The following is a 26,030-nucleotide window of genomic DNA, read 5'->3' on the forward strand; positions in this document are numbered from 1 at the left end:
TTGTTGGGTCGGTTGGACAAAAAAAAAAGTGCCGAGAAAACCTGGAAGATGAGCCAAAATCTTCTCAGGTGTACCTGAAAACAGCCATATGGTGGACGCTTTCATGAAAGGAAACTTGAGCCAGGTATGCGCTTTATGTGACTAATTAGCAGCGGCTGATATTTCCAGTGGGTATTTATCGCTGTCAGTGAGGCAGCCGGAGCTCCGCGGATCCTGTGGCTAACGTTAGCTTCGGTTAGCTGCGCCGACTGTCGCGACCACCTCACCCGACACTGCCCACGGTGTGTACCCACAGCCACGCAAGTGATGGCTCGCTGCCTCACACGCTCTTTACATTACACGGCGATTACTCTAAAACACCACCGTGTCAGATACCAGACTAATTACTGCGCCAGTTTATCCTCCCAAAAACAAAACAGCGCGCCTTTCTGATTTTAGCCGGTTTCAAACGCGTTTATTTAAACCCTGAAACCGCAGCTTCGGGCAGATGCCGCACTCCTTTTGTCATAAACATGCTGCCTAATGTCCACCCCGAATTAAACATCTGCTCTTAATTTCTCCACAACGCCAGGCTGTGTGTGTGTATTAATATCGGGAGGTGTTTACTGACCGGTTCAAGCCAGAATTATTATGGCTAGCTTAATTGGCTTAGAATGGGAAGTGAGTGGTGGTTAGCAAGCGAGCATCAGCAGCCACTGTGGGCTTCCCTTAAGTTGCTGGTTGGGACTAATTAGAGGATGTTTATCCTAATTGATAAAGGCGTGTTTGGCTATATGCCTGTCCCTGGATGGGACTGATTACGGCTGGATCAACATGACAGCTGGGAAAGGGAGCAGGACGACACTGTCTCCTTATTGTGCCTTAATACTTATGTAGTCATAATAATTTCAACAGTGTTTAGGACATTAGTCAGGCTGCTTTGTTCCTGTAGTTCACATTAAGGTCTGGTGATTCCTCTTTTATGGCTATGCTGACAATTTGTTAACCTAATCTTAAACGACAGGGATCATAACAGAAAATTATACACTATAAACATCATTAATAAAGCCAGGTGATATCAGTTTATGATGTTTGAACTCCGCATTTGGCCATTTAGTTCTGAGAATTGGAGCTCTGTAATTCATCAATAGATGTTAATTGCTTGTGAGCATGTTATTTGTGAAGCTAAACAGAAAAACAATCCTCTGAGATGCAAAAATACATAAAAAAAATAGTAGGTTAAATGGGCAAAAACCAGAGCTGGATAGCTACAAAGGAGAACAAAATGTCCTGCACCTTTATTATGCTGTAATATTACTGCTTCGACTGAAAGTGGACAGAAAGTGGAAACTTGGGGTTTTATAGTGAAAATCTGCTGCAGCAGCACATAACTAGAGTAAGGGAGCAAACGCCTGCAGTGAAAGAAAAAAGGAAACACCCTCTCCTCTGTATCACAAGCGAACATACTGCGATGCCAGTGCCAGCGCATTGATAAGATACTATGTGCCAAGAATACATTTGTTGAATATTTTTGGTTACAGAACTTATTCTGGGTTTGCTCTGGGGTCCTTGCTCAGTCCAAAGACATGCCTTTGAGTTGTATTTGACAGTCCTTATTGTCTATAGGTGTTAAAATATTTGTCTGGACTAATAACCTCTCCTGGGTCTTCCCCAGCCTTTTTGCACAGTGCATGCTGGGATAGGCCTCAGCTCCCCCACCGAGTCGGCCAAACGTAGCTGGAAGTTTGTGAAAATAAACTCGCCCCCCTCTTCCCGGGGAGATGCTTTTGTAATTGGACATGAAAGACGAGTATTAAGGCTCTCCGTCCTCCGTCCATCTCTGGATGTGGACTCCGGTCCATGATGTGAGGCAGGCAGCATTGCAAAAACAGGAAAATGTGCCGTGTCTCTGCATGCAGAGTGAGAGGAAACAGCCAGCAGCTACTGGCACAACCGGTTGGAACCGCTCTCCTTTTAATAATTAAATTATGAAAAGAGGCTAAAACAACAGTTCAGCTATGTCCACCTGTCTTGTCACTTTTTCTTGTCTTGTCAAGATGAGGAAGTGAATTGCATAGTTGACTTTGCACCAGCAAGGTTGCACGAGCCAACAGATGATTCATGCTAATTATTGTTTCACACTTCCTAGTTCCTAATTTAGAGGGATGTTGTGTGTTTGCGGAGGGATAAAATGTTTTCCTACAGTTAGTTTGGCTTGGTTTATTCTCTATAAAACTATTACACTTTAATGCCCCATAAAGGGAACAATTAATGTTTGGACAAATGAGTGGATGAAGCTAGGGTGTGATATTCAGTGTAGTGACTTTTCAGTGATCTTTTCTATGTAGAACGGCATGTTGAAGCCTGCATTTGTTGATTTTATGGCACAGGGGTGGATGTACAGACAAACCTTGCACCTACAGACTGCGCCTTCTTCAGTTTTCTAACCGTGCATTTACAGTATTTTATGATCTAACAAAGCAAACCTTGTAAAACTGTGTTAAATGATTATCTTTACAAGATCTCATAATATTTGGTGAAAATCTGAAAAGCAGGCTCCATATTGAAGATGTAATTATATGGAGATTAATGCTGCTTTTCTGACTTTAATTCACCGTACATTTCTCTTACATACATTATAAAATGTTATGATGATACTGTATTCCCTTTTCACAAGTTTTTGCTGCATAAACTAATTTCTGCATTATTTTTTTCCACTCTCTTTCAATCATTTCTCTCCCACTTCTCTCTTTCACTTCACCTATGACTTATCTTCCCATCGGGCAAATACCCCTGATGGGTGTCATCAGTAGAAAGACTTTTCTGCATGTCAGACAAGTTTAAGTCGTGCTTACTTGAGAAATAGCAGGGAGAAAGAGGAGTTTAGCAAGCTGTGTGACTGCTATCCTGAGCCATAGTCCTCATCCATAGGAATCAAGACATAGTGTAGGTAGAAAAGATCCTGCAGAAACAAATATTTAACTGCAGTTTGCATCCTTAACTTTTTGTGAATGTGTACTTATCATCTCTGCTTGAAACTGGTATATTATAAGTTTATGAATCCACTACGTTTTGAATAGAATCAGAAAGATTATTGACACTTGTAGGCACAGAGAGAGGCTTGTTGTAGATTTTCTTTCACATGCCTGGTGGCAGCCAACCACTTTGCTCCAATGGAGAGCTGCAGCAGCAAAAGAACAAGTTGTAGAGGCCGCCGTTACCTCAGCATCACCTGAGAGATAGCCGAGCTCAGGTCAGCGCAGCCCCGCTAGCTAGTCCGTGACCCCTCCCCAGCCCCACCCTTCTCCTCCTGCATCCCACACAACACCCCCTCTGCTGTTCCCAAGTGAGTTGCCATGGCATCGGTGCGCTTCACGGTGACGCCCACCAAGGCGGAGGACCTCCCGGGACTGTCCGACATGTCGCCTGACATCAGCTCGCGCTCCGGTGCCCGCGTCCGCTTCGGCTCCAGGGAGAGCGTCAATCGAAGTGACCCGCTCAGCGAGGCTTCGGGAGGCTTGACGACTACTGTAGGAGGAGGAGGGGCCGACACGCCGGAGCACAGCAGTGTGGAGCAAGGTGAAGAACACATCCACATAAACACAACGTGCCATAAGATTTAACATGTTTAAAATATGCCTCATAAAGCACGTTCACAGTTTTTATGGCCGACAACAGGGACCGACTGAAATGCTTCTTGTGTGGAGAAATGAGAAGCAGATCACGCACCTCGTCTGCATACCAACCTGTCACTCTGTCGCATCTAATCCCAGGACTTAGATTACTACAGGCACTGGTTAATCTATACGTTTATGCCTCTTCTCCATCATGACGCATTGGCTTAGAGAAAAGCATGCAATGTCACACCTTCCTGAACAGCTGAGCCTGTCTTAACTTTTGGAAGTCCCTTTTACAGACTGGCTGCATACTGAGTGCCGTGCCGTCATTCGATTTCCACTAAACTCTGTGTGGAGAAGGCAGCGGCAGTTGGGGGAAAAATGGCTGAAAAAACGGCAGTAAGAATACGCTGTTGGATCTGTTTGTAGATCTTTTGGTTCCCTTGTCAGTCAGAGGTTCCTTTTGGTAGAAATGATGGTGTACTATGTTTAAGTTGCTGCAGAAACTCACACCATTAAATATCAGCAAAGTGGACTCCTATGGTTAATAAACGGGAATTATCATATTTATGGTATAAAGGTGGTGATATCAATCCAGAATTAGGGTTAACATTTAGAGATTTCTGCAGTCTAAGAATACTGACAGTGTAATAATTATCGGTTAGTTATGACTGAAAAATGTAATCAGTTTTTGCTCATCCCAGTGTGCAGAGCTCATTAGCCTCACTGTTGATGTGGTAGTCATGATCTGCCAGTTTCAAAGAAGACACATTTTAACACTATGAATTTCGCTAAGTTTTTATTTAAGAGTATGTTTGTTTTCTGTGTAATTATGTCCATGCATGGAGGGAGTGACGTTTTGTGGGGCAGATGCATGCTAGTGTTTCAAAAGCGACAGGAAGTTGGTTTTTGTAGCAGCAGCAGTTGGTGTGACACGCAGCTCATGGACGCTGTCATTGGAAATCATTAGAACTGTGGAACTTCCTCGAGAAACCTCGAGGGTTTTGCGTTTTCTTCTCTATCAAAGTAACCCAGTGATAGTTGGCCGTACCTCTGAGGGTCCACTGCAAGCAGGAACTGCTCACAGCTAATTTGGCTTATTTGAATGAAGTTCATTTGCCAAAAGAAAAACAGTTATATCCCACAGTGTAAGTCACTGAATTCCTAGAATTGAGGTTTTCAGAATTTCACACATTTGCTGCCGTTTGGACATGGATGTATTATAAGACCTGGAAACAGCGCCGCTGCTCAGCTGTGCTTCTAATTTTTCCCAGTAGCCACTCACCGTGCAACAAAAAAAATCCAGGGGCCATCGGCGCTGAAATTATTTTCCCCCTTGACCACCAGTGTAAAAGAAATGCCTGTAAAACTGTTGACAGGACACCTGCAGCTATAAGCCTGGTGAAGTATTACTCTTTGTATCATTCTTTTTAAAGCCATGTGGGTTTAATCTGTGTAAAACGTTTCCAAAGCACAGAAAAGTCATTATTTCTGAATGAACTCACCGCTGTGGTACGAGCTATTCACCAGCTGTGCTGGGCCAGAGGCATGATGGGATGAACACTACTGGATATATTTAGTCGGCCGCATACAACCGGAAGTAACCCAGAAGCTAGAAACCTTTTTGGCGTCTGTGCCAGGTGAGCAGTTCTCATTGGACTGAGTAGGCGCCATTTTCGACCCTGTATCTAGGTCTCATAATACATCCGTGGATTTGTCTAGTGGAGCTTTAACTCACTTGCATACCTGTCCATTTTAGTGTAAACACATTTTAGACACATACACAGTTAATTAGTTCTAGGACAGACGGCACACCGTCACAGTACACTGGCTATGCTGGCTTATGGTTTTCTAGTACGGTAAAGTATATTATCATGTCAAGGATTCAGACAGCTCTGTGTTCAAAATGTCGGTTTTACATGAAGTAAAACGAGCGCTATTTTTAGATGAGTGTCAAGTTTAACAATGTGTTTTTTTTTTAAATGTGTTTTATGGCTCTGAGGGTCATAAAGCTCTCCATTTATTTTCTAAGGGAGGCGCTCCCTTAAGCGGTGCACAGCAAAATGAGCAACAGTTGAACCGCACTCAGCCGACGGTGAAAACAACAAGAGGACTGTAATGTAAACCTTTTGTGATCATAGTGAAGGTTTCTCCTCCCCCTGCCGCTGCTATCAGCCCACCTACAGAGTACATACAGTCATTCAGCTCTTTCTCTCATGATCGCTGACAGCAGAAACCTTTTCACGTGGACTCAGTTCTAACAGGTACAGACGTACAGCTAGTAATTCCAGTTTGATGTGAAATCATGTGAGTAAACGGTGGAAAACGGTAAACAGTTTTCCTCTGTGGTGATCCTGCAGTTGTCACATAGAGTGCAGTAATTCACTTTCCAGAAGTGTTTAAGAATAGCTGCACTGATTCACAGGCTCACCGTGGGGGTTATAACTGTGGAGAGATGTAACTGTATTAGCTACACTGATCCACTTAAGCAGTTGCAAAGTAGTAAGGATGCCCCACGTTGTTTAATAAGCTTCCATAAATAGAAATCGAGCCGGTTAATCCGATTGAGCTTCGATCAGGCTGTGTGATGCTGCAGTTGTTCATACAGAGAAACAAAGGGGGAGATCGCCGGAGTCACAACCGCACATTCTCTGTCTCAGCCGAAATAGAAAACCAGGGTGCTGACGAGAAAAAAAAAAAAGAAAAGCGGTTGTTGAAGTGAATGAGTCAGGATCCCGAAAGGCGACGAAGGGGAAACGAGGCAGCAGGAGGGGACGGTTATTTTCAGAAAGGTCAAATGCTCTGTGATCCATTATTTTTTGACACCCATAATGTTAAAGTTCAATAAAGGAGTTGATGTGCGTACAGCTCGCGGTCCACTGAGACACACAGAAAGGCTTCACAGTCCGATGTGGTAATCTCAGGTGAAGGACTCCTCTTGGGGATCACACACACAAATAGACAGCTGCGTTCCCCTGTGTGTCGCTGAGTGTGGATGCTGCAGTGCAACAGCTCAGGCATTTACAGAGTAGTAACTCAAAGGTGACTCCAGATGGTTTTTATTGGTGATTTTATTTCTAGTCGTCCATTGTTTAAAATGAATCCTGCAGCAAATAGTCCGTTTAGTAGTATCACAATTAACTGACAAGTGTTCGGTGGAAAATGGTGAAACATTTTTAATCACAGCTACTCAAAGGTGCAGTTTTTGGGAGGGAAGAACGTCAGACAATGTTTAGCACAAAGTGACGTCTTCAAATATGGTTTTGTCTGATCAGCAGTCCAACACGTATTCACTCAACAGTCATAGAAAGCAGAAAAAAACTGTAAATGGTCATGAATGAAAAATTTGACTTTTCAGAGGCAAAGGCATGTTTTCATTTTCATGTGTTGTTTTGCTGGACTACGTCACATCACCAAAATTTGAGATGCCAGTGCATCAACTCTGTGGCACCAATGTGATTGGACTGTGTGGTGAGGAAGCCTGTGTTCAGGCAGCAGTCCGACCAGACGGGCTGAGCAGAGGCAGTTTTGAGCAGTTACAACTTGTTGACGTCCCCAAGATGCTGTCGTCGTCTCTCTGCTTCTCGACAGTCCTGATCAACAGGTTAGGGAGTGACAATACCAGACGGACCGTGTGTGTGTGTATGTGGATACTAAAAAAGGAAATACACGTAGCACGTGCACGTAGGTGCACAAAGAATGCTGTTTTTAAGCATTATTAGACCATGTGTAAGAATAAATCAGCAAAAGTCTTGTTGGTTAATCTCTTCCGACCACGCTAGCGTGCTTCAGCCACTGAATATTAACAGGCAAGTTGTTTTTGCTGGTGTGCAGTCAGTTTCACACTCACTATCTTTGGCCAAATGAAGGACTGCGAACAGGATGGGAAGTTGACACCCACAAGCCAAATGTTACCTTTTTTTTCCTTTTCATGGCTATTGACTATTTCTAACTGTGTAACCAGCTGATGTCCACTGCTGAGAAAGTGAAATGTGCTGATAAATCTTGGGATTTACCAGCTAGTGTGACATGCAGCTTTCTGTCTGGATCCAGAAAATGTATAAGAAAAAGTTCACTCGGACCACACAGGAATTTACAGATTAATTAATCAATTAATCATCTTTCCTCCATAAAATATTAAACAAATGTTGAAAAATCATAATTTTGCAGAGCCAAAGGCATTCCTTTGTATGTCTTGTTCTGTCCAGCCAGCTAACGTTTAACTGTTACGTCAAATCACCAAAATTAAAGATGTCTGTGCATCAACGCTCCAGAAAATAACCAAAACATCACTGTTAAGATGATGTGGTGAGGAAGTCGGGGTTGAAACCCTCCTCAGGCCAGAGGAGGTTAAATTATCCAGAAATTGTCAAGAAAAAGGCAAAAATGTTTTTTTTTTTTTCCTGTTTGTTTACCCTAAATATTTATTATCTTGAAAGCCCACATATTCATCAGATTTCTCACCCTGGAAACTACTGAAATGTAGACAGGAAAGTGTTTCGCTCAGTTAGCATTGTGTCTGCTGCATCAACGCATGACAGCAGGATTTTCCCTTTTAATAGTCAGTAGCTCAAACTGTCAAAAGATGGGAACAACTTCAGAAAGATGGGACAGCAAAGCAGCAAAGGGTTTTATTTGAACACAAGATTACATGAATGTTTTGTCAACTAAACAAACACAACGCCTAGTTTTTAACTTATTTATTCACACCTTTTTCGGGCGTCTCGAGTCAGGGCGCGTAGAAGTGGTCTTCTGCACGTGGCCGTTGGCTGCCGTTAGCGTGACTGTGGCGGAGCAGGGAGGGAAGTGGTGTTGCTGACTCAGGTGCTGCTGATGCAGTGGTCCGTGCTGACTGAGGCGGAAATGAAATGGCAACATGGTGGCCGTTGCATCAAGCTGTGTGTGTGTGTGTGTGTGTGTGTGTGTGTGTGTGTGGGAGAGAGAGTTGGAATTAACTCGACCACTCCAAGCTATGGTGGTAAATATTGCATTAAAGGACTATTAAAAGATTGTCAGGTGTGCTTATGAGCTTTGAAACGGGTCCTTTTTAAAGATGGTTTCCTGCTCTCTGTTTAACCAGTATGGTCTCTCATAATCTCTCTCTTTGTGTTTAGGTGACGGAAATTCCAAAATCTCCAGTGTGTACATCAACAACACTCATGGGGTGGACGACGATGACTTCTATGACAGAAACTTGGCCTTATTTGAGGTTCGAAATACAAAACTGATAGAGCTGTTATCCTATGAAAGAACTTTACAGTCATGTTATAAATGCCCTGTAAACTTTGGTTTGTACACTTGTTCTTGTGGCCATATTTGCTGCTTAAATTGTCCACTTGTCACATTGTATTGTACAGTATGTGGATAAAAACAGAACTTCCAAATGGTGGTCGTCTGTTTGCCAAAGTGTCTGCTAAATCAGAGCCAAAAATAAGCCAGCGTTTGGCTGGTGGGTGCTCATAATTTCACTTTAGTTTTACAGATTTTTAAGGCTCCCTGGAAACAGCTCTGTCTTCTGTGTCCCGCTGCTTTAACAAGTCACTCAATATGCCTCTCTCTCTCCTCCATTTCCTGTTCTCTGGCGTCTAATCTGCTGCTTTTGCCTGTGCCTGTCATCCCGTGTTTCCTCCATCTTTCTTCTTCTTTGTCCCACTTATCCGCCCTTCTTTATTCCCTCCCTACTTCCTTGTCCTTTCTACACCCTGTCTCCTTTCTTCCCTTCCCCTGTTTCTCTCTCTCATTCTCCCTTCTTATTTTTACCCCGGGCTATCTCATTCCTCCCCTCTCCTCTGCTTTCCTTCGCCTACTGTCCATCATTACTCTCTTTCCACCCTATTTCTCCCTCCACCACCTCCTCTTCTGACCTCCCCCCTTTCTCCCCCTCCCCTCTTTTCACGCCACAGGAGGAGATGGACACTCGGCCGAAGGTGTCCTCTCTGCTCAGTCGCCTGGCCAATTACACCAACCTGACGCAGGGGGCCAAGGAGCACGAGGAGGCCGAGAACATCGGCGAGAAGAAGAAACCCTACAAGGTACACCGGACTCTGTGTCCCTGAGTCACTTTTTCAACGGATAAGAGACTTTTAAACCCATAAAGGGATTTTTGGTGTGCAGTAAAAACTGCCAGTAGAAATAAAAGCACAGTTAAGCACACAACAAACAGAGCTGCACCCACAGGGTTTATTATATAAGCATCCAACTCCCAAAAATTGATATTCACAAATGCGGCTATTTTCTATTAAGATGTAGTGTAGTAGTGTAGTGAAGTGGTCTACACACTCATACATGGCACATGATGCAGCATGTACTTTGTCTTGCTTTACAATCGACTTATACTACAGCAATCGCAACCAAGATATTGATTATGGATACAATGGTGGCGTAACAGGTACGAAGTTGAGATTACCGTGGCCACAGCAAGACGTGTCCTTAAGTAACTTTTGCAAGGTTACCAGTTTTACCTTGGTAACTAAAATAATACAGAGGAATAAAAGAAGAAATTAGCACTTTTGTTCATCATCAGTCCTTTTCACATATGATCTTTGAGTAGCTGTCCCAGACAAATGATATCCTCTCTGGAAGTGAAAGTACAGTAGGATGTGACCCTGATCTGCACTGTAATCCTTGCTGATAAGGAACCGGCTGGCCTAGATAAGACGGTCTGTTGTGCTTGTTCAGAGTAATTTACTGTTTCCACCCTGTTCTGATTGCACATTAGCAGGATTGGACACATTTTCCAACAGACGGCTGCAGAAAGTTCAACCAGAATATTTTTAATCCCCCCCCCCCCCTTCTGGCCACGCAGCGTGCTCAGTATAAGCATTAACATAAGTCTGGTGCACCAGGGTGGTGTAGTGCAGTGAGTCCCGACCGGAGCTATGCGTACCCCAGAGGGTTCCTCTGCAGGCACCAGAGGACGTGTGGAAAAATGTTTTAAGAGACATTTCCACATCTGTGTGCTAAGGAATAAAAACAAAACAGTCAAATAGGATAACAAATTAGTGCAATGTGGATATTAAATAAATTAATTGCTGCAATCCTCATTAAACTAGCAGCCACAACAGGCAAACAGCACAATTCACACCTGAACACCATGTGTGATGTTAGCGGGGAAGTCTGAATATTTAGCAAAAAAGTGGTGGATATATGATGAATAATGTAATGAATAAAATGCTGCTATAGGTGCTTAAAACTAATAAACAACTGAAACGCAGCAGACAGCTCAAAGTTTTGAATAATGATTTGAATAAAGATGTGTGGGAGATATGGCTGACATATGCTGTGCTTCTCTCTGCTCACCTGGAAGTGAAAGTAGAAAGAAAAGGAGAACGTCTTAAAAACAAAAACATGATGTAAAGTGTTCGGGCTTTGTTGCTGATAATCGGTTAAACCTGACGTTCGCTGTCTCTCTGCTGCGTCTTCCCTCCAGTCGCCACAGATGGGGACGTTCATGGGTGTTTACCTGCCTTGCCTCCAGAACATCTTCGGTGTGATCCTGTTCCTGCGGCTCACCTGGGTGGTGGGGTCCGCTGGGGTGCTGCAGGGCCTCTGCATTGTCTTCACTTGCTGCTGCTGTGTGAGTACAGCATCAACTGTCCAGCTGTGGTAGCAGATGATGAGACAAAAAGTCTCTAAATTCACTAAAAATCTGTCTGTCTGTTTCCCTGCAGACGATGTTGACTGCGATATCGATGAGTGCAATCGCCACTAACGGAGTTGTACCAGGTATCCCTCCACCTTTCACTCTTTACCTTTCATTCTTTCCATACGGGTGGATTAAAGGCACGGGTGTGATGTGGTAATCTCTTACACTTAACCTAAACCCAGCATTCGCCTCAAAATACTGTACATTAGATGGTGAACATTGCTGTAAAAGGCACTTAAAGGAGTTTTGGTTGCAAATGTCTGCCAAAAAGCAGAAGTTTATATTGTTATTGCAAAATAAGTAATTAATTGGAAAAGAATTTTGACTATTTACTTTTTAAACAGATGTAAAAATGACACAGTGGTGGTGCTTCTCTTTTCTTCATGACATCATAAGTTGATATTTTATACTTTATCTAATTATTTATTTAGGTTGCTGATCATACTTGTCATTATGCTTTGTGGTGGCATTTATCATTATTTTTGATGACCCAAATCCCAAAATGTGTTTGAGGCAATTAAGATACACCTTTGCACTTTTGCATAGTTTGTTTTCAACTGTGAAATACCCCACTCAGTACATATCGTGCTTACAGCTCTTCGATAAATAAATTGCAGGGATTTTTATGAAAAAAATATATTTTGTTATAAGAAATAATGAATATTAGCTGATGTATTATTATTATTATTAGGTTGGAGCAGAAAACATTAGTACTGATGAGTAACACGAGGCATTCATTAAACTGGGATTCAAATCCCAGGACGACCAGTGATTCCGCTGATAAACAGCATGCTGTAATTATGTGCTCCGGACGGGATTTAAGTCACTGACCAGTGCAGGTACAGTGGAACCTGCTAATAGTGATCATGGTTACTGTGATGAACAGCTTATATGGATCCTGTACAAATGCTGTTTAAATTATTTACTTACAGTTAAGTAGTTCACTTATGGAGTTCATTTTGGTTCTTTTCATACATGACGACATACAAAAAACCTTTAGACCCTCCGTAAATTTTTGGTTTTACTCCAATGATGCTTTGCCTTGGGGAAAAGTAATTTTCTGTCAGTGAAAAACTTAATCAAACCGCAAATACAAGACAATATCATGGCAGCAGTGAAACGTCCTCAGGCTGCTTCTTTCAGACGCGCCCTAACTAGGCTGCCAAAGGAGCACACATCCGGCTGTGTGTCAGGGCACCACGCACACACAGCTCCAGGTCCAATTTAACCTCTGTGCACCATAAGGAAAGCACCTGTGGTTGCTTGCTATGATAAAGGAAGCAATAAAATCGTTTTCACATCAGTAAAATCATTTAAACGTTGATATTTTCTATCGAATGATTGATTTGTTTGGTAAGAAGCCATGCAATTAGCAGGATAATGTACAGCGAGCGGCCACCCTGTTGGGGTTTGTTGGACAATAATGACCGGCTTGCTGTACATCATCCCTTACTTCTTAGATACACAGATTAGATGGCAATCTGCAGGAGAAATAGTTTAATAATTAAAAACGTGTGTATCAGTCGCACCATTACTTTAAATTACTCTAATTATGTGCTTTCCTGAAAATGAGGCAGCCATCTTATTTCCATTATTATTTTTAAGCTTATTTCCAGGATAATCAAACTTTCTATGGTGGCCATTATTGAGTTTACTCAGCCCAGGTGACCTCTGCAGATGCAGATTTGAATTTTCCAGGTTTGCCTCCCTTAGTTTTCCTGCTCTTCTTCCAGCTACGGCGGTACCGATGAAGTACATGTGTTTTTCTAATGAGTGCTATCTCTGTTTGTCCCGTCTCTCCCTATGTCTGCCTCTCCCTCTCTGTCTGTACACACATTAAAAACCCAGGCTGTTTATCCGCCATTGACTTAACCTTTCACTGGAACGCCTCTAGACGAATATCCAAAATGTCAAAGTAGTGTGATATTTCCACTAGCATGTGACATTTCGATTACTGAACGTAGAACGGAAACCATCGGTAACATAGAGAATAAATCTAACATGTCTTGTTTAGCATCAGACATTTCATCCCATGCTCTCTTTTCCTCACCTGAACAGCTTCTCGCTCTCTCACCATCTAGTCTCAGATGGTAGTTGATGCTGTATGTATGTAGTTTACTGTGCTTAATGTAAAGGAGTGTTTGGCTTCTTAAATACAGCTCGGCACTAAAGACGGGAGGTGGTTTGTCGTTGCACTCCTGCACGAAGCTTTTTAAAGTTTTCACGCTCAAGAGCTTCTCAGCTGCAGCTCATTCATCCAGCTAACATTTATTTAAACCTACGTCACATTCGCACTCCCAGTTTTTGTTAACATCAGCTTTGTTGTGTTTGTCTAACGCACAGGAACTATGTGAGTCCCCTTTTTGTTCCAACAGTTGCATTTTAGAAACCAAACACTGAGCTCACTGTCAGTAGTGAATTTGAATGAAAGTAGTTTCTCTTACTGTATGACTCCCTCATGTGCTCGGTTTTTTTAAATAATTGGTTCAAATTGTATCAGCAAAATATGTTTGTTTGAGCTCACTTGGAGTACCAGCAGTGTGCACCAGAAGGTTCGGCTCAATTCGGACTGTTTTTAAAAGACATTTTACTATATTTTTTATATACCAGCGTCAGTAGTTGGATTTGTTAGTTAGGAGGATTCATAAGTAAAAAGTTAGAAAGTTCTCTAATGTCTTCATAAGAGCAGCCTAATGTCTCGGGGGGGATAGAGCATATAGCATGCATGTAACTTAGATGGGACATCATCTTTAAAACTACATTTTGTGGTGTTTGGAAAATTGCTTTTGGGCACTCGTTGGTGAATGTCTATTAAATGTTAGATTTGCGTGTTTTACATAAAAAATAATAATGACAAACTACAATTGAAAATAAATGATAAGCTAATTGTTAAAAAAATCACTTGACTGTCTAAAATGTGTTTTAAGTGAATGAATTTAGAGGCTTAACTTAATATATAAGAACATAATAATATAATATAAGAACTTTATTCATGAATATCAAATCTTAGCTTTAAGAAGAAAGCAGCACTTCAGAATTTCTTTTTTTTTTTCTTAACCTGCTTCTTGTCCACGTCCTCTGTTTGTCCAGTGTTTTAAACTAGTTTGGTGTGTCACCCGCTGATTTCCGTGCTCCCAGTTATGACACCCAGTTGATCAGTCCGATCCTATTTAGCTGGATTAAGAACGGGCACGTCATCTTCCTACATTCATACAAAACAGCGAGTGAAAAATGACAGCAAGCGTTGAAGTGATTATCGCAGGTGTACAGGTTCAATCGCAGCTCTTAAATCAACACATTTCTTTTTATAAATGTGCAAATATATTAAGCTAACTTCTTCTAACAACAACAGTGCTGCCTGAAACTGTCCCTCCCTCAAGATAACACCACCTCCCAGCAAGACGTTTGGACCAACAATGTCGGGCTGAATGAATAAAAAGAGTATAGTACAGTCCTAAAACTTTAAACGTTGTCTAAACACAAGCAGCTTCAGCAGAACTTTGACTGAATAAAGAAGCTTAAAAAATGACAGAAGTTTGATATGAATCATTAGCTGTGAGTAAGTAAACACATTTATGGATCCGACCAGCTTTGGTTACCTTGTGCTTCGGTATGGCCGCAGACGTTATTTAGGCTTCAGGGAGGTCGACCCACGCTTGTACTTCGAGTGAGGCAAAAAACATGAATTTGCAGATACTATGTGACCAAAGATCTTCTCTGTCTTCTTACTCCAATGTGTCATGTAGAGCATTATGCTTATTTCCTCAAGCATAGGATGACTTCTCTCATCAAGCTGTCCTCTTTTCTCTCTCTCTTTACCTCCTAACATCATAATGTTACTAACATCCATCCCTTTCTCTCTCTCTCTCTCTCTCTCTCTCTATGTCCCATATCCTCTTCTTGTCCATCACCTCTATCTTTCTCTCCTTCTCCTTACTCTCCACCTCTTCTCTTTACAATCTATCTTTAATTTCCCTCATTTCTTATTCATCTACCATCCTACCTTCCCTCTTCTCTCTCTCTCTCTCTCTCTCTCTCTCATTTCTACTTCTTCCAACCCTGATGTACAACCTGCCCCCCCACCCCTGTCTCTCTCCCTCTCTTCCTCCTTCTCTCCCTTCTCCCCCCCTCACCCCGTCCAGCGGGAGGCTCCTACTTCATGATCAGTCGCTCTCTGGGTCCAGAGTTTGGGGGTGCAGTGGGCCTGTGTTTCTACCTGGGCACCACCTTCGCCGGAGCCATGTACATCCTGGGAGCCATCGAGATCCTTCTGGTGGGTTTTGGCTTCATCATCATCATCATCATTACTATTTTCACTGCTTTCTTCAAGGTTTCATCTGTAGCTGTAACTTTATGTAGCAGTGATACTTAAACACAGATTCCTCAACTATTTATTGCTTTCGCTGTAGTTTTCCCAGTTTTAAAATACTTATTTTATATATTTTGATATCAATATACAGGATGTTGCAGATGTTCATGCTAAGATTATTATGGCGAGAGCAGTATATGGATCGTTTTAGTAAAAGTAGTAATGCCTCACTGTAGAAATACTCTAAAGTAAAGACAGAGCTCCTTGATTTATTTCTACATATTTTATATATAAAGCCATATTGATATAATATCATGATTTCTTTATATTATATTATTTTTGTGCCTCTGCTAATGATGCAAAAACCAAATAAAAACAGTCACACTCCTCTCCCTCTCTCCCTCCCTCCCTCCCTCCTCCAGATGTACATAGCGCCTAAGGTGGCCATTTTTGAGTCAAAGAACCCTGAAGGCGAGGGGGCAGCCATGTTGAACAACATGCGGGTCTACGGCTCCATCTGTCTCCTCCTGATGTCCCTGCTTGTGTTTGTGGGCGTGAAGTACGTCAACAAACTGGCCTCCATCTTCTTGGCCTGCGTCATCGTCTCCATCGTGTCCATCTACGTCGGAGCGCTGGTCTCCGCCTTCAAGCCGCCACGTTTCCCGTAAGTGTTCTGATTTTCAACGCATTTCCAGCGTTGACCGATACTTCAACTCGCACGGTTCTTACCGACCAATGGGCTTCTGTTCTTAGCGTGTGCATGCTGGGAAACCGAACTATCAGCGGCCATGAAATTGTGGACAACCAGTGTGCGAGAACGTTCCTGCAGATCAAAGAGCAAGAGACGGTTGACGCCAACTTCACAAATATTAATGGTAGGGCTGCATCCTAGTCACACTTGCCTTCTCCATCACACCCGTTCAGTTTTGACGTGCTGTATTCCTCCGGTTAGATAACACCACTGTGGCCCCGACCTTTGAACCGAGCCTTGCTCCTGCTCTGGTGGAGAAGACCACATATCTTTGGAAGCAGTTTTGCCAGGGCCCAGACCTCTACGCCTCCTGTGACAAATACTTCATCTCCAATGAATTTACCGAGATCGAAGGGATCCCCGGTCTGGCCAGTGGTATCATTTCAGGTAGAGTGTGTGCGACGCTCATGCATGTGAAGCATTTCAAAACAAGTAAATGCATCATTTCGCTAATGAGTGTGTGTTGCGTCTCCTCCTCGTAGAGAACCTGTGGAGCTCCTACCTCAGCAAAGGGGACGTGGTGGAGAAAAGCTCCCTTAACTCCTCTCATTTTGCACACCCAGCGTCCACTCAGCAGCCCTACGTGTTCGCTGACATCACCACCTCCTTCACACTGTTGGTGGGCATCTTCTTCCCCTCTGTCACAGGTACGGACAAATGCTGAACCAGTAAAGTGCTGACGTGCACTGAACCGGTCATTGTTGCAAAATGAACTTGACAGAGTGATGCAGGACTTGAATCACCCTGAAGGCGTTTTGCAGTAATGACGGTTACTTGCTGTATATTATACCACTTATTACACTGCTTCATACTAAAGAAGTCAATAATTTAACATAAAATATTGATTAAAAAATGTATTTATTGATTCTGCCTGTAACCAGCTGTATTAAGGAGTATTTTAGAAACGGTAACATAACATAGATCTTCTTTACTTTTATCGTAAACCACTTTATAAGTTTGTTTTTGAAAGGTGCTCTATAAATAAAGCTGAAAAAAGCCTGAAATTAAAGCAGGAATTCATGCGTGAGAATGATTCTCATGGTACAGCTGCTGTTTCAGGATCAAGTTCATTATATCATCACCGTTGTTCTGTCTGGCATCTACTCTCGGGTTTTGGTTTAACTCGAAATGAAACTCGATTCGGGTTGATGTTCATATTTTGACTTGAAATATAAAACCGTTCAGACCAGATGAATTCTCCTACATGACTTGCAGAATGATTATTTGATCAACTGGAAACTAATCAGCAACTAGTTTGATAAAAATTTGATAAAAATTCCCCAAATTTTGTTTGCTCCAGGGTCTCAAATGTGACAGTTTGCTGCTTTTCTTGGTTTTGTATTCTAATATGTAACAAAAATAATCGTTAGATGCAGCCCGACTCTCAATTAGATACATATCAAACGATCATGGTATTCAAGCTAACAATCCCACTAAGTCACACTCCTAGTAACGCTCCTATAAGTGGAAATGATTTGCTTCTCTTCCTCAGGAATCATGGCTGGTTCCAACCGGTCGGGGGACCTGAAAGACGCCCAGCGCTCCATCCCCATTGGAACCATTCTCGCCATCGTCACCACCTCCATCGTCTGTATCCTTTCATGATTTTCTACATTTCAGCTAAGTGGCACTCAAATACAAAATCTACTCGAAGCACCATTCACATATTTCTGTCCCAAGAGGTTTACAATCACAACATAGCACAACACAGTAGTGCACTGTGGTGGTTTTCCAGCGAATTTGTGTTAAAAACACTTCACTTCAGCTAAATTGATTGCTTGTTTTATGGCACTAAAAGGTACTTAAGATACATTTGATTTGATTCGACTGCTGAGTGTTGTTTTCCTGAGTGCTGTCCGTCCAGACCTGAGCAGCGTTGTTTTGTTTGGAGCCTGCATCGACGGGGTCGTCCTCAGAGACAAGTCAGTGCATCTGCTCTCGCATCTGTACAGAGCATGTGTGTGTTGTGTGTTTTTATTGTTCGCGCTCTGTTGAGAAAGAGCAGCTTTATACCATTAAAGCTCTAAATACTTGTGTGCATTTTGACCTGCAGGTTTGGAGACTCGGTGAAAGGGAATCTTGTGGTGGGGACTCTGGCTTGGCCAAGTCCATGGGTCATTGTGATTGGCTCTTTCTTCTCAACATGTGGCGCAGGCCTCCAGTCGCTGACCGGTGCTCCCCGACTCCTACAGGCCATCGCCAAGGACAACATCATCCCCTTCCTCCGGGTTAGAGCTGCAAACATTCATTTTAATTACAGCGACCCAAACTTTGTAATTACAAACTGTTTTCTTTATTCAGGTTTCTGTATAATGTGCTGAGAACTGCTGTCTCTTTCTTTTTGCTATATGAGTGTTAATTGCAACAGTCCAGAGTGCAGCGAAACCAGTGAATTTAAGGAGAAAAAGCTAACTGTGTGGTCTGTTTATTATCATTTTCATTGAAAAAAACTTGTTGCTATTATATTTTTCTTTGGCACTTTGAGTGCCTGAAACCAGAAGCTGCTGAGAGCATTTTACTGCAGTGAGCTACAGCCCAAATTTGTTGTTCTGCAACTATAAGAAAAAAGATTTATTGTGTTTCTGGGTAAACTGTCCCATTTTCAGTATTATTTACTTGGTGCACCTGTAAACATGTTCTTTTGTTTTCTCTGGCAGGTGTTCGGCCATGGGAAGTCTAATGGGGAGCCCACCTGGGCCCTGCTGCTGACGGCCCTGATAGCAGAACTGGGGATTCTCATCGCCTCGCTGGACCTGGTGGCTCCCATCCTTACAATGTGAGACTCACGCTGCATGTCTGTCTGTCTGTCTGTCTGTCTTTGTGTGTCTGAACTTGGATCTTTCTCCTTCAGGGGCTTCAGTTTGAATTTTTTTCCCTTTTATTTAGGTTCTTCCTGATGTGTTATCTGTTTGTGAACCTGGCCTGTGCCCTCCAGACCCTCCTGAGGACGCCCAACTGGAGGCCGCGCTTCTCTTATTACCACTGGTACCACCACACACCCGCAAACACACACACTTTCACACACACACACACACACACACACACACACACACACACACACACACACACACACACACACACACACACACGTAAACATCTAAACACACACTGATCTGTGCTCTGGTGTATCTAGGACCCTATCATTTTTGGGGATGACTATCTGCCTGGCACTCATGTTCATATCCTCTTGGTACTACGCAATCGTTGCCATGGTGATCGCCGGCATGATCTACAAGTACATTGAGTACCACGGGTATGTTGCCATGGAGATGTATTCTCCCTACATGTACATGTACAGCATGGTCAAGAATGGTGTGTTGGCGTTTTTGTGTATATTTACAGTGTGAATCATCTGTGTTTTTGGGGTGTGTGTGTGTGTGTGTGTGTGTGTGTGTGTGTGTGTGTGTTAGGGGAGTTCACATGTCACAGTATATATATATATATATCCTCATACTGTTTATTCCATGTATTCCATGTGTGTGTATCAGAGCGGAGAAAGAGTGGGGGGATGGGATCCGTGGACTCTCGCTCAGTGCTGCCCGTTATGCCCTCCTGAGGTTGGAGGAGGGGCCACCACACACCAAAAACTGGAGGTACAGTAGTGAAGCTTTAATCACCTGTATCATAAACCTCATCATACCATTTACAGTTTGAGCTGCCAGTGGCCCTCAAGTGATTCAAGTGACTGTTTTAATTAAACAAATGGTGGATAGTGAACCAAATGTGGTCAATATATTCATAAATGCACGTAAGATTAAAGATAGTCAAACATCTAACATCACAAATTTAAGACGGGATACCAGACTCCTAAAACTACACTACTGATACTGATACAGCCTTTTGCATGTACACAATCATTTCTTCATTGATTGTGGAGGAGACGGTGCTGTAATTGATTTTTCCACATCCACTGACCACACACTGCTCCTCTCGCTGGTTTTTCTCCAGACCCCAGGTGTTGGTCTTACTAAAACTGGACGAGGACGCCCACGTCAAGTCTCCTCGTCTGCTCACGTTCGCCAGCCAGCTGAAGGCGGGAAAGGGCCTGACCATCGTCGGCACAGTCGTTCTTGGCAACTTCCTACAAAGCTACGGAGAGGCCCTCGCTGCTGAACAGGTAGGATCTTGGAGGAGTTTGTGTTTCAAATGAAGCCGTGCCAGTCAGGAGACGGAGTTACCTTCAGGTTATTCCTTGAGAATTCATGGAGATAATAGAAGGAAACCCTTTATAAGCCGTTTCTCTTCTTTCAGACTCTAAAACACCTGATGGATAAGGAGCGTGTGAAGGGTTTCTGTCAGTGTATTGTGGCGCAGAAGCCACGGGAAGGTATCAGCCACATGATCCAGTCCAGCGGCCTGGGGGGAATGAAACCCAACACAGTGGTGATGGGGTGGCCTCATGCCTGGAGGCAAAGCGAAGACCCACAGGCCTGGAAGACCTTCATCAGTGAGTCAAAGAGGAGGGAAATAATCCCAAACTGTCACATTTTATCAGAGACAAGAGAGGAAACGTTCAGAGGGTCCTTTTTTCCCCTCGTCTCATATGTTCAGAGATGGCAGGCTAACGGCGCCCCCTCTCTTCCTTCCAGACACAGTGCGGGTGACCACAGCAGCCCACTTGGCCCTGCTGGTGCCCAAAAACATCTCTCTGTTTCCCAGCAACAGTGAGCCCTGCTCAGAAGGCTACATCGACGTCTGGTGGATCGTACACGACGGGGGGATGCTAATGCTGCTGCCCTTCCTGCTGCGCCAACACAAAGTAGGAGCATGTTCACCTGTGGTTCAGCACACGTTTAAATGCCTCTCGTACCGTGAGAAAATTGCTGCACCTCTAACTGGCTTTGTTTGTGTATTGTCTCGTCCACAGGTGTGGCGGAAGTGTGGGATGCGAATCTTCACAGTGGCTCAGATGGAGGATAACTCCATCCAGATGAAGAAGGATCTGGCAACCTTCCTCTATCACCTGCGTATTGAGGCTGAGGTGGAAGTAGTTGAGATGGTGCGTTTCTTACCTATCAGGATATTTCCATATGTTTGAATCCTTTCAAAAATGTCTTTTAAAAGTCATTAAACGTCTAAAATCCAATAATTTGAATTCTAGGGCTGTTTAAAATTTTGCCTGATAAAAATTGATTAGATTATGAAATCAATGTTACCTAAAGTTGCATCAGCTTCAGTCTCACTTTTAAATGTGTGTTTGGAGAAAAACACGATCACGCTGTAACAAAACTACAAAGCAAAACCAATAATCACTAATGCAAACTGTGCACCCGGTGTGCAGTGATGTGGTGTGTGGGATAATGTTAATTTAATCTAATATGGGTAAGTGCAAGTAATGAGATCTGGCCTGACAACAGGGCATTTGTTAGCTGCATCTTGTGCCAGAAAACACTGAAATGAAGAGGCACTAGAGTTGCATAAAGCCGCCATAAAAAGCCACCAACAAACGCCTGCCGTCACCCAATATTGTTCTTTATTCAGGAAGGGAGTCTGGCCGGCGTGTGGGCCCAGTCTACACTAACAGTGTTAACTCCTGCAGCTCCACTAAGCGACCTCCAGAACACAACCTGATTGAAACATCTTATTTCTAGGCCTTATTTGTGCAGGTTGTGGAGAAGGAATAATTAAAGAACTGCAGTACTTTAACACTGTCCTCATCACGCAAGTGGCTGGTGCTCATATTGTGTAACACAGACGGTTAGCGGCTGTCGTTATTCACTTTTTGTTAGGTTTTCTTTTACAGAACAAACAAAACTGATCATCTTTGTTACTTTTTGACTGCAAAAACCTTTTTCTGCATGTTGATGCAATTACATTTGTGCTAAAAGAAAAATTCACCCTTACTGCAAACCTTCAACAAATCTTATAGTGTAACAATTCTCATCTCTGTTATTAATTTTGTTGTCTCTCTCTCTCTCTCTCTCTCTCTCTCTCTCTCTCTCTCTCTCTCTCTCTCTCTCTCTCTCTCTCTCTCTCTCTCTCTCTCTCTCTCTCGTGTCTCCTCTCAGCATGACAGCGATATCAGTGCGTACACCTACGAAAGGACCCTGATGATGGAGCAGAGGTCTCAGATGCTCAGACAGATGCGGCTGTCTAAATCAGACCGGGAAAGAGAGGTGAGACTGTTGTGCAGGCGAACATACTTTGTGTCGCGTGTGTGTGTGAAGGGAGGGTGTAAAATAGTCAAGACAGAAACAAGGGATTGAACCAGTAGTGTTAACAACCTCAAAGCACATTGGTTAAAGTTTTATTAAACAATTTGTTTGTTTGGTTTGAGGTCATTATTAGCATGAACATCAGTTGTATGCAAGATCGGCCATGACTTACTCGTCTGATTTGTCTTTGATTGTCGTGCATCATTTTCGTCAGGGAAATCCTGGTAGCCGCAGCAGTAGGCCAGAGGCAGGTGGAGCTACAAGGGCTCAGGTGAGGTCAGTGGTTATGGCCAGCTGTGAGTTCATGAGTTTTACTGTAAAATGTAGAGGATGTTGTTGTTGTTGTTGTTGAGGCCCTTTTTTAAAGATAGTTTCATAGAAAGAAAGTTCCATGTTTTCATATGTGGGCTAAAACGAAAGCACACAATCCCTTTTTCTGAACTATTTTACGAAACGATAAACTATGTTATAGAAATCTTATTGCTGTCTCTGATTTGATTACAAAAATGATACGTTAATTGTGTTGAGTGTCATTTTGCAAACTAAAATGGAAAATTTGAACACCCTGAAAAAGTTTCCTCTATGATTTCAGGTGCAAGAGAGACTTAAATAAAAAGTACTTCTCTTTTTATATGAGAGAAGGATATATTAGACACATACCATATAAAGAGGGTCATAATTCAGCTCACAGACACAAAAATGTATTTTTGTTTCATTACATTTCTAATGAAAAACAATGGGAACAGCATCTTCAGTCCTGCTTTATTATTGAAGTTTGTTTGATTTGTGTTTTGCCACCGGTTCCCTCAGCGGGTACGCTGGAGCTTTGATGACGTAAGTTCACTGGTTATGTGAAAAGCATCGGCAGTCTGATGTAGAGCAGCTTAGACGTAGTGGTCGTTCTGGACACATTTTTAAAAGCAAACCTGTTTCCTTAATCGCAGTGTTTTAAATCGGTGAATACTTTTGAATCCTTCAGAAAAAGGCAAAAACCGGGTCTTTGCTAAGTCACCTTTAAATCACTTACTTAAATGTTAAATTAAATCTTTGATTAAATTTTATATATAGATGGTAGTAGGACAGATAGAAAAACAGCTTAACACACAAACACTTGATTTCCAAAAGCTATGGACTTAAAATTATAGTCAGATTAAAGTTACATTTCTTAAACTGGTTGTAATGGATGAGAAACCTGAGGGAACACACTTGTGTGTACTTGAGTTTCTCTGAGCATTCAGCAAAGTTTACCCAAAGGCAGAGAGCAATATCTGCATTTTGTAGGTATTTTTAGGAATCTACCTGAAAATGTTTTTGTTTACTTCACCGTGTCCTCTTGAGTTCCTGCTCTGCCTTTTGAAGGGCAGAATAAGATCAGATTTCACTTGTTATTACAGTCACACTTTAAAATATTGAGATTTTAAATCATTTGAAATTCTCAGTTCTTGAACGGTTCTTTATCTGAAGGATTCAATTAAAGGATAACGCTGGTATTTTTAAACCTGGGCCTTGTTTTACATATTTTGGGTTTGAAATGACTGGGTTACACAAATATTCTGTATTATAATATTGTGAACTAACTGTTAAAAACACTAAAGTCACACAATAACGCAAACAAACTAACCAATTGAGGCAGCAATACGCCACAAACTCCCATGTTCTGCTAGGTAAAATTGCTGTTTTTGTCAATGGAGTCTGGTGGCTTTGAACCGAAAACAGATCTTGCAGGTCTGTCTCTGTAAGGATCCTTCATGTAATGATGTCAGACACTTAAAATAACTATCTTAGCCTAGTCAGTGGCAAAAACAAGCACTTTTAGCGGATGTGCGGCGGCTCAGGTTTAAAATGACAGGAGTTCTCCATTGGGACTTTTTCCAATGATAAAGTTAATATATGCCGATCTGGGTCAAATTTGCTTCTGTATTATTAAACCGCCTTTCTCTAAATTGGCTGAAAAAAAGAGCAGTAAAGAAAATTCATCCCCCTTCTTGTCCTTTCATGGCGCTCTTGTGTCTCAGCTACCATTTGACTCGGGTCCTTTCAGGAAACGATGTCGTCGTGTCCCTGTAGTTATCCTCCAGCGCTTCTGCTTCAGTAGATGGAGCCTGTGTTTTTGTATTAGCAGGTTAGGTGACCTTGTGTTGTCTGTAGGTGTATCTTTCCCCCAGGTACAGGAGTACTGGATTCCCCGCCTCAAACAACTCCAAAGGAAACAGTGACAGACAGGTACAAAGAGGCAGAGAGAGTCGAGAGAAAGGAGTTTGGGAAGGGAGAGCAGTGGTGTAGACGAGGGAGGCATCGAATAAGGTAGAAAAAAGGTTGAAATGTCGACGACCTGTTTGTGTGTTTTTGAACCAAACCAGGCACAGCTGGTGAAAGACCGTAACTCCATGCTGCGGCTGACGAGCATCGGATCAGATGATGACGATGACACAGATGGCGGGGAGCGGGACCGGGCGGCGAGCAGCGGCGGGGGTGGCGGCGGCGGCGGCGGCGGTGGTGGTGGCGGCGGCGGCAGCTCCGAGCATCATCGGCGAGTTCAGATGACCTGGACCAAAGAGAAGACCTCGCAGTACAGAGCCACACACTCTGGCTGCTCCACCCCCGAGGGCTTCAGAGACATGCTCAGCATCAGGCCGTGAGCGGAAAAACGTCACATTCCCACGGAGGTGCAGCTCCTCGCCCATCGTAGTTGATTTAACAGGCTGTTGAATGTATCTTGTCTTCCTCCAGGGACCACTCCAACGTCAGGCGGATGCACACCGCCGTCAAGCTCAACGAGGTCATAGTCAACAAATCCCACGATGCCCGGCTTGTCCTGCTCAACATGCCCGGACCCCCCAGGAACACGGAGGGAGACGAGAACTGTATCCTTAACGCCAACAGTCGCACTTAATCACTTCAAATGAGATTTTTAAGCTGCCAGTTGTTTTGAATGCGAAAAGTGTCTGAGTCAGGGAAGTTAAGGTTACGCTCCTCATGTTCTAACTTGAATTTTGGAAGTTGTGTAAGTTACCTTGAAGGTGTTGTTGAGTAGTTTCGACATCTCCACTTTTGCATTTTTGGGCTTCAGAAAAGCAAAGAATACGACGAGGATATCTGCTGTCGGACTTCTACTTTCCATGTGCACATTTTTAGGCATTTTTCCCTTGTTGTGAAAGCTTTCAGCACCAAATGGTTGATGGTCTGTACTTGTTTAGCACCTTTCTCGTCCTTTTGACCCACTGAAAGGGCTTTTACACCACATTCACATTTACACTTTCACACATCATTCATAGGGGGAGAACCTAAGCTGGAGGAGGCTTGTCACACACATTCACACACCGAAGGAGCCATTAAGGCTTCAGTGGGTTCAGGTTGACAACCTAGTTACGGTTGCTAAGGTAGGGTTGGATAGTGGCTGTTTTAGGGAGGGGCTTATACAAATTCGTGGTACCCTAAAGCATTATGCTCATCTCACAGGTGACCACACAACACAAGCTACACAGTGCAAGAACGGGCGTTTTGGGGCACAGAGTGGGAGTGAAAGAGGCACCATTCTGTAATTTTTAGGTAAAATAGTTGCATGATGTTGCCT

At 43.0% G+C, this 26,030-nt stretch overlaps 1 protein-coding gene across 4 annotated transcripts in view; it reads left to right on the forward strand.

Moving 5' to 3' along the window:
- Nucleotides 1-26,030, forward strand: part of LOC139222664 (solute carrier family 12 member 6-like) — a 28,456-nt gene continuing 2,426 nt past the window's right edge. The window contains exons 1-26 of one of the 4 annotated variants that reach the window (XM_070854500.1): nt 1-124; nt 2,790-3,558; nt 8,711-8,805; nt 9,500-9,628; nt 11,026-11,172; nt 11,267-11,321; nt 15,384-15,514; nt 15,973-16,214; nt 16,304-16,425; nt 16,503-16,688; nt 16,784-16,948; nt 17,794-17,892; nt 18,166-18,223; nt 18,355-18,529; nt 18,959-19,077; nt 19,188-19,286; nt 19,435-19,554; nt 19,790-19,894; nt 20,250-20,418; nt 20,553-20,748; nt 20,891-21,060; nt 21,169-21,300; nt 22,310-22,417; nt 22,671-22,727; nt 24,817-25,091; nt 25,187-25,320. In XM_070854500.1, coding sequence (XP_070710601.1) covers nt 3,336-3,558; nt 8,711-8,805; nt 9,500-9,628; nt 11,026-11,172; nt 11,267-11,321; nt 15,384-15,514; nt 15,973-16,214; nt 16,304-16,425; nt 16,503-16,688; nt 16,784-16,948; nt 17,794-17,892; nt 18,166-18,223; nt 18,355-18,529; nt 18,959-19,077; nt 19,188-19,286; nt 19,435-19,554; nt 19,790-19,894; nt 20,250-20,418; nt 20,553-20,748; nt 20,891-21,060; nt 21,169-21,300; nt 22,310-22,417; nt 22,671-22,727; nt 24,817-25,091; nt 25,187-25,320 — 3,511 coding nt within the window. In that variant the 5' untranslated portion in view covers nt 1-124; nt 2,790-3,335. Of the gene's footprint in view, nt 125-2,789; nt 3,559-8,710; nt 8,806-9,499; nt 9,629-11,025; nt 11,173-11,266; nt 11,322-15,383; nt 15,515-15,972; nt 16,215-16,303; nt 16,426-16,502; nt 16,689-16,783; nt 16,949-17,793; nt 17,893-18,165; nt 18,224-18,354; nt 18,530-18,958; nt 19,078-19,187; nt 19,287-19,434; nt 19,555-19,789; nt 19,895-20,249; nt 20,419-20,552; nt 20,749-20,890; nt 21,061-21,168; nt 21,301-22,309; nt 22,418-22,670; nt 22,733-24,816; nt 25,092-25,186; nt 25,321-26,030 lie in introns of those variants that run through there. The other 3 variants (XM_070854501.1, XM_070854502.1, XM_070854503.1) reach the window with 3 other exon arrangements.

The sequence above is a fragment of the Pempheris klunzingeri genome, chromosome 23 (genome assembly GCF_042242105.1).
Source record: "Pempheris klunzingeri isolate RE-2024b chromosome 23, fPemKlu1.hap1, whole genome shotgun sequence".
Classification (NCBI taxonomy): Eukaryota; Metazoa; Chordata; class Actinopteri; order Acropomatiformes; family Pempheridae; genus Pempheris; species Pempheris klunzingeri.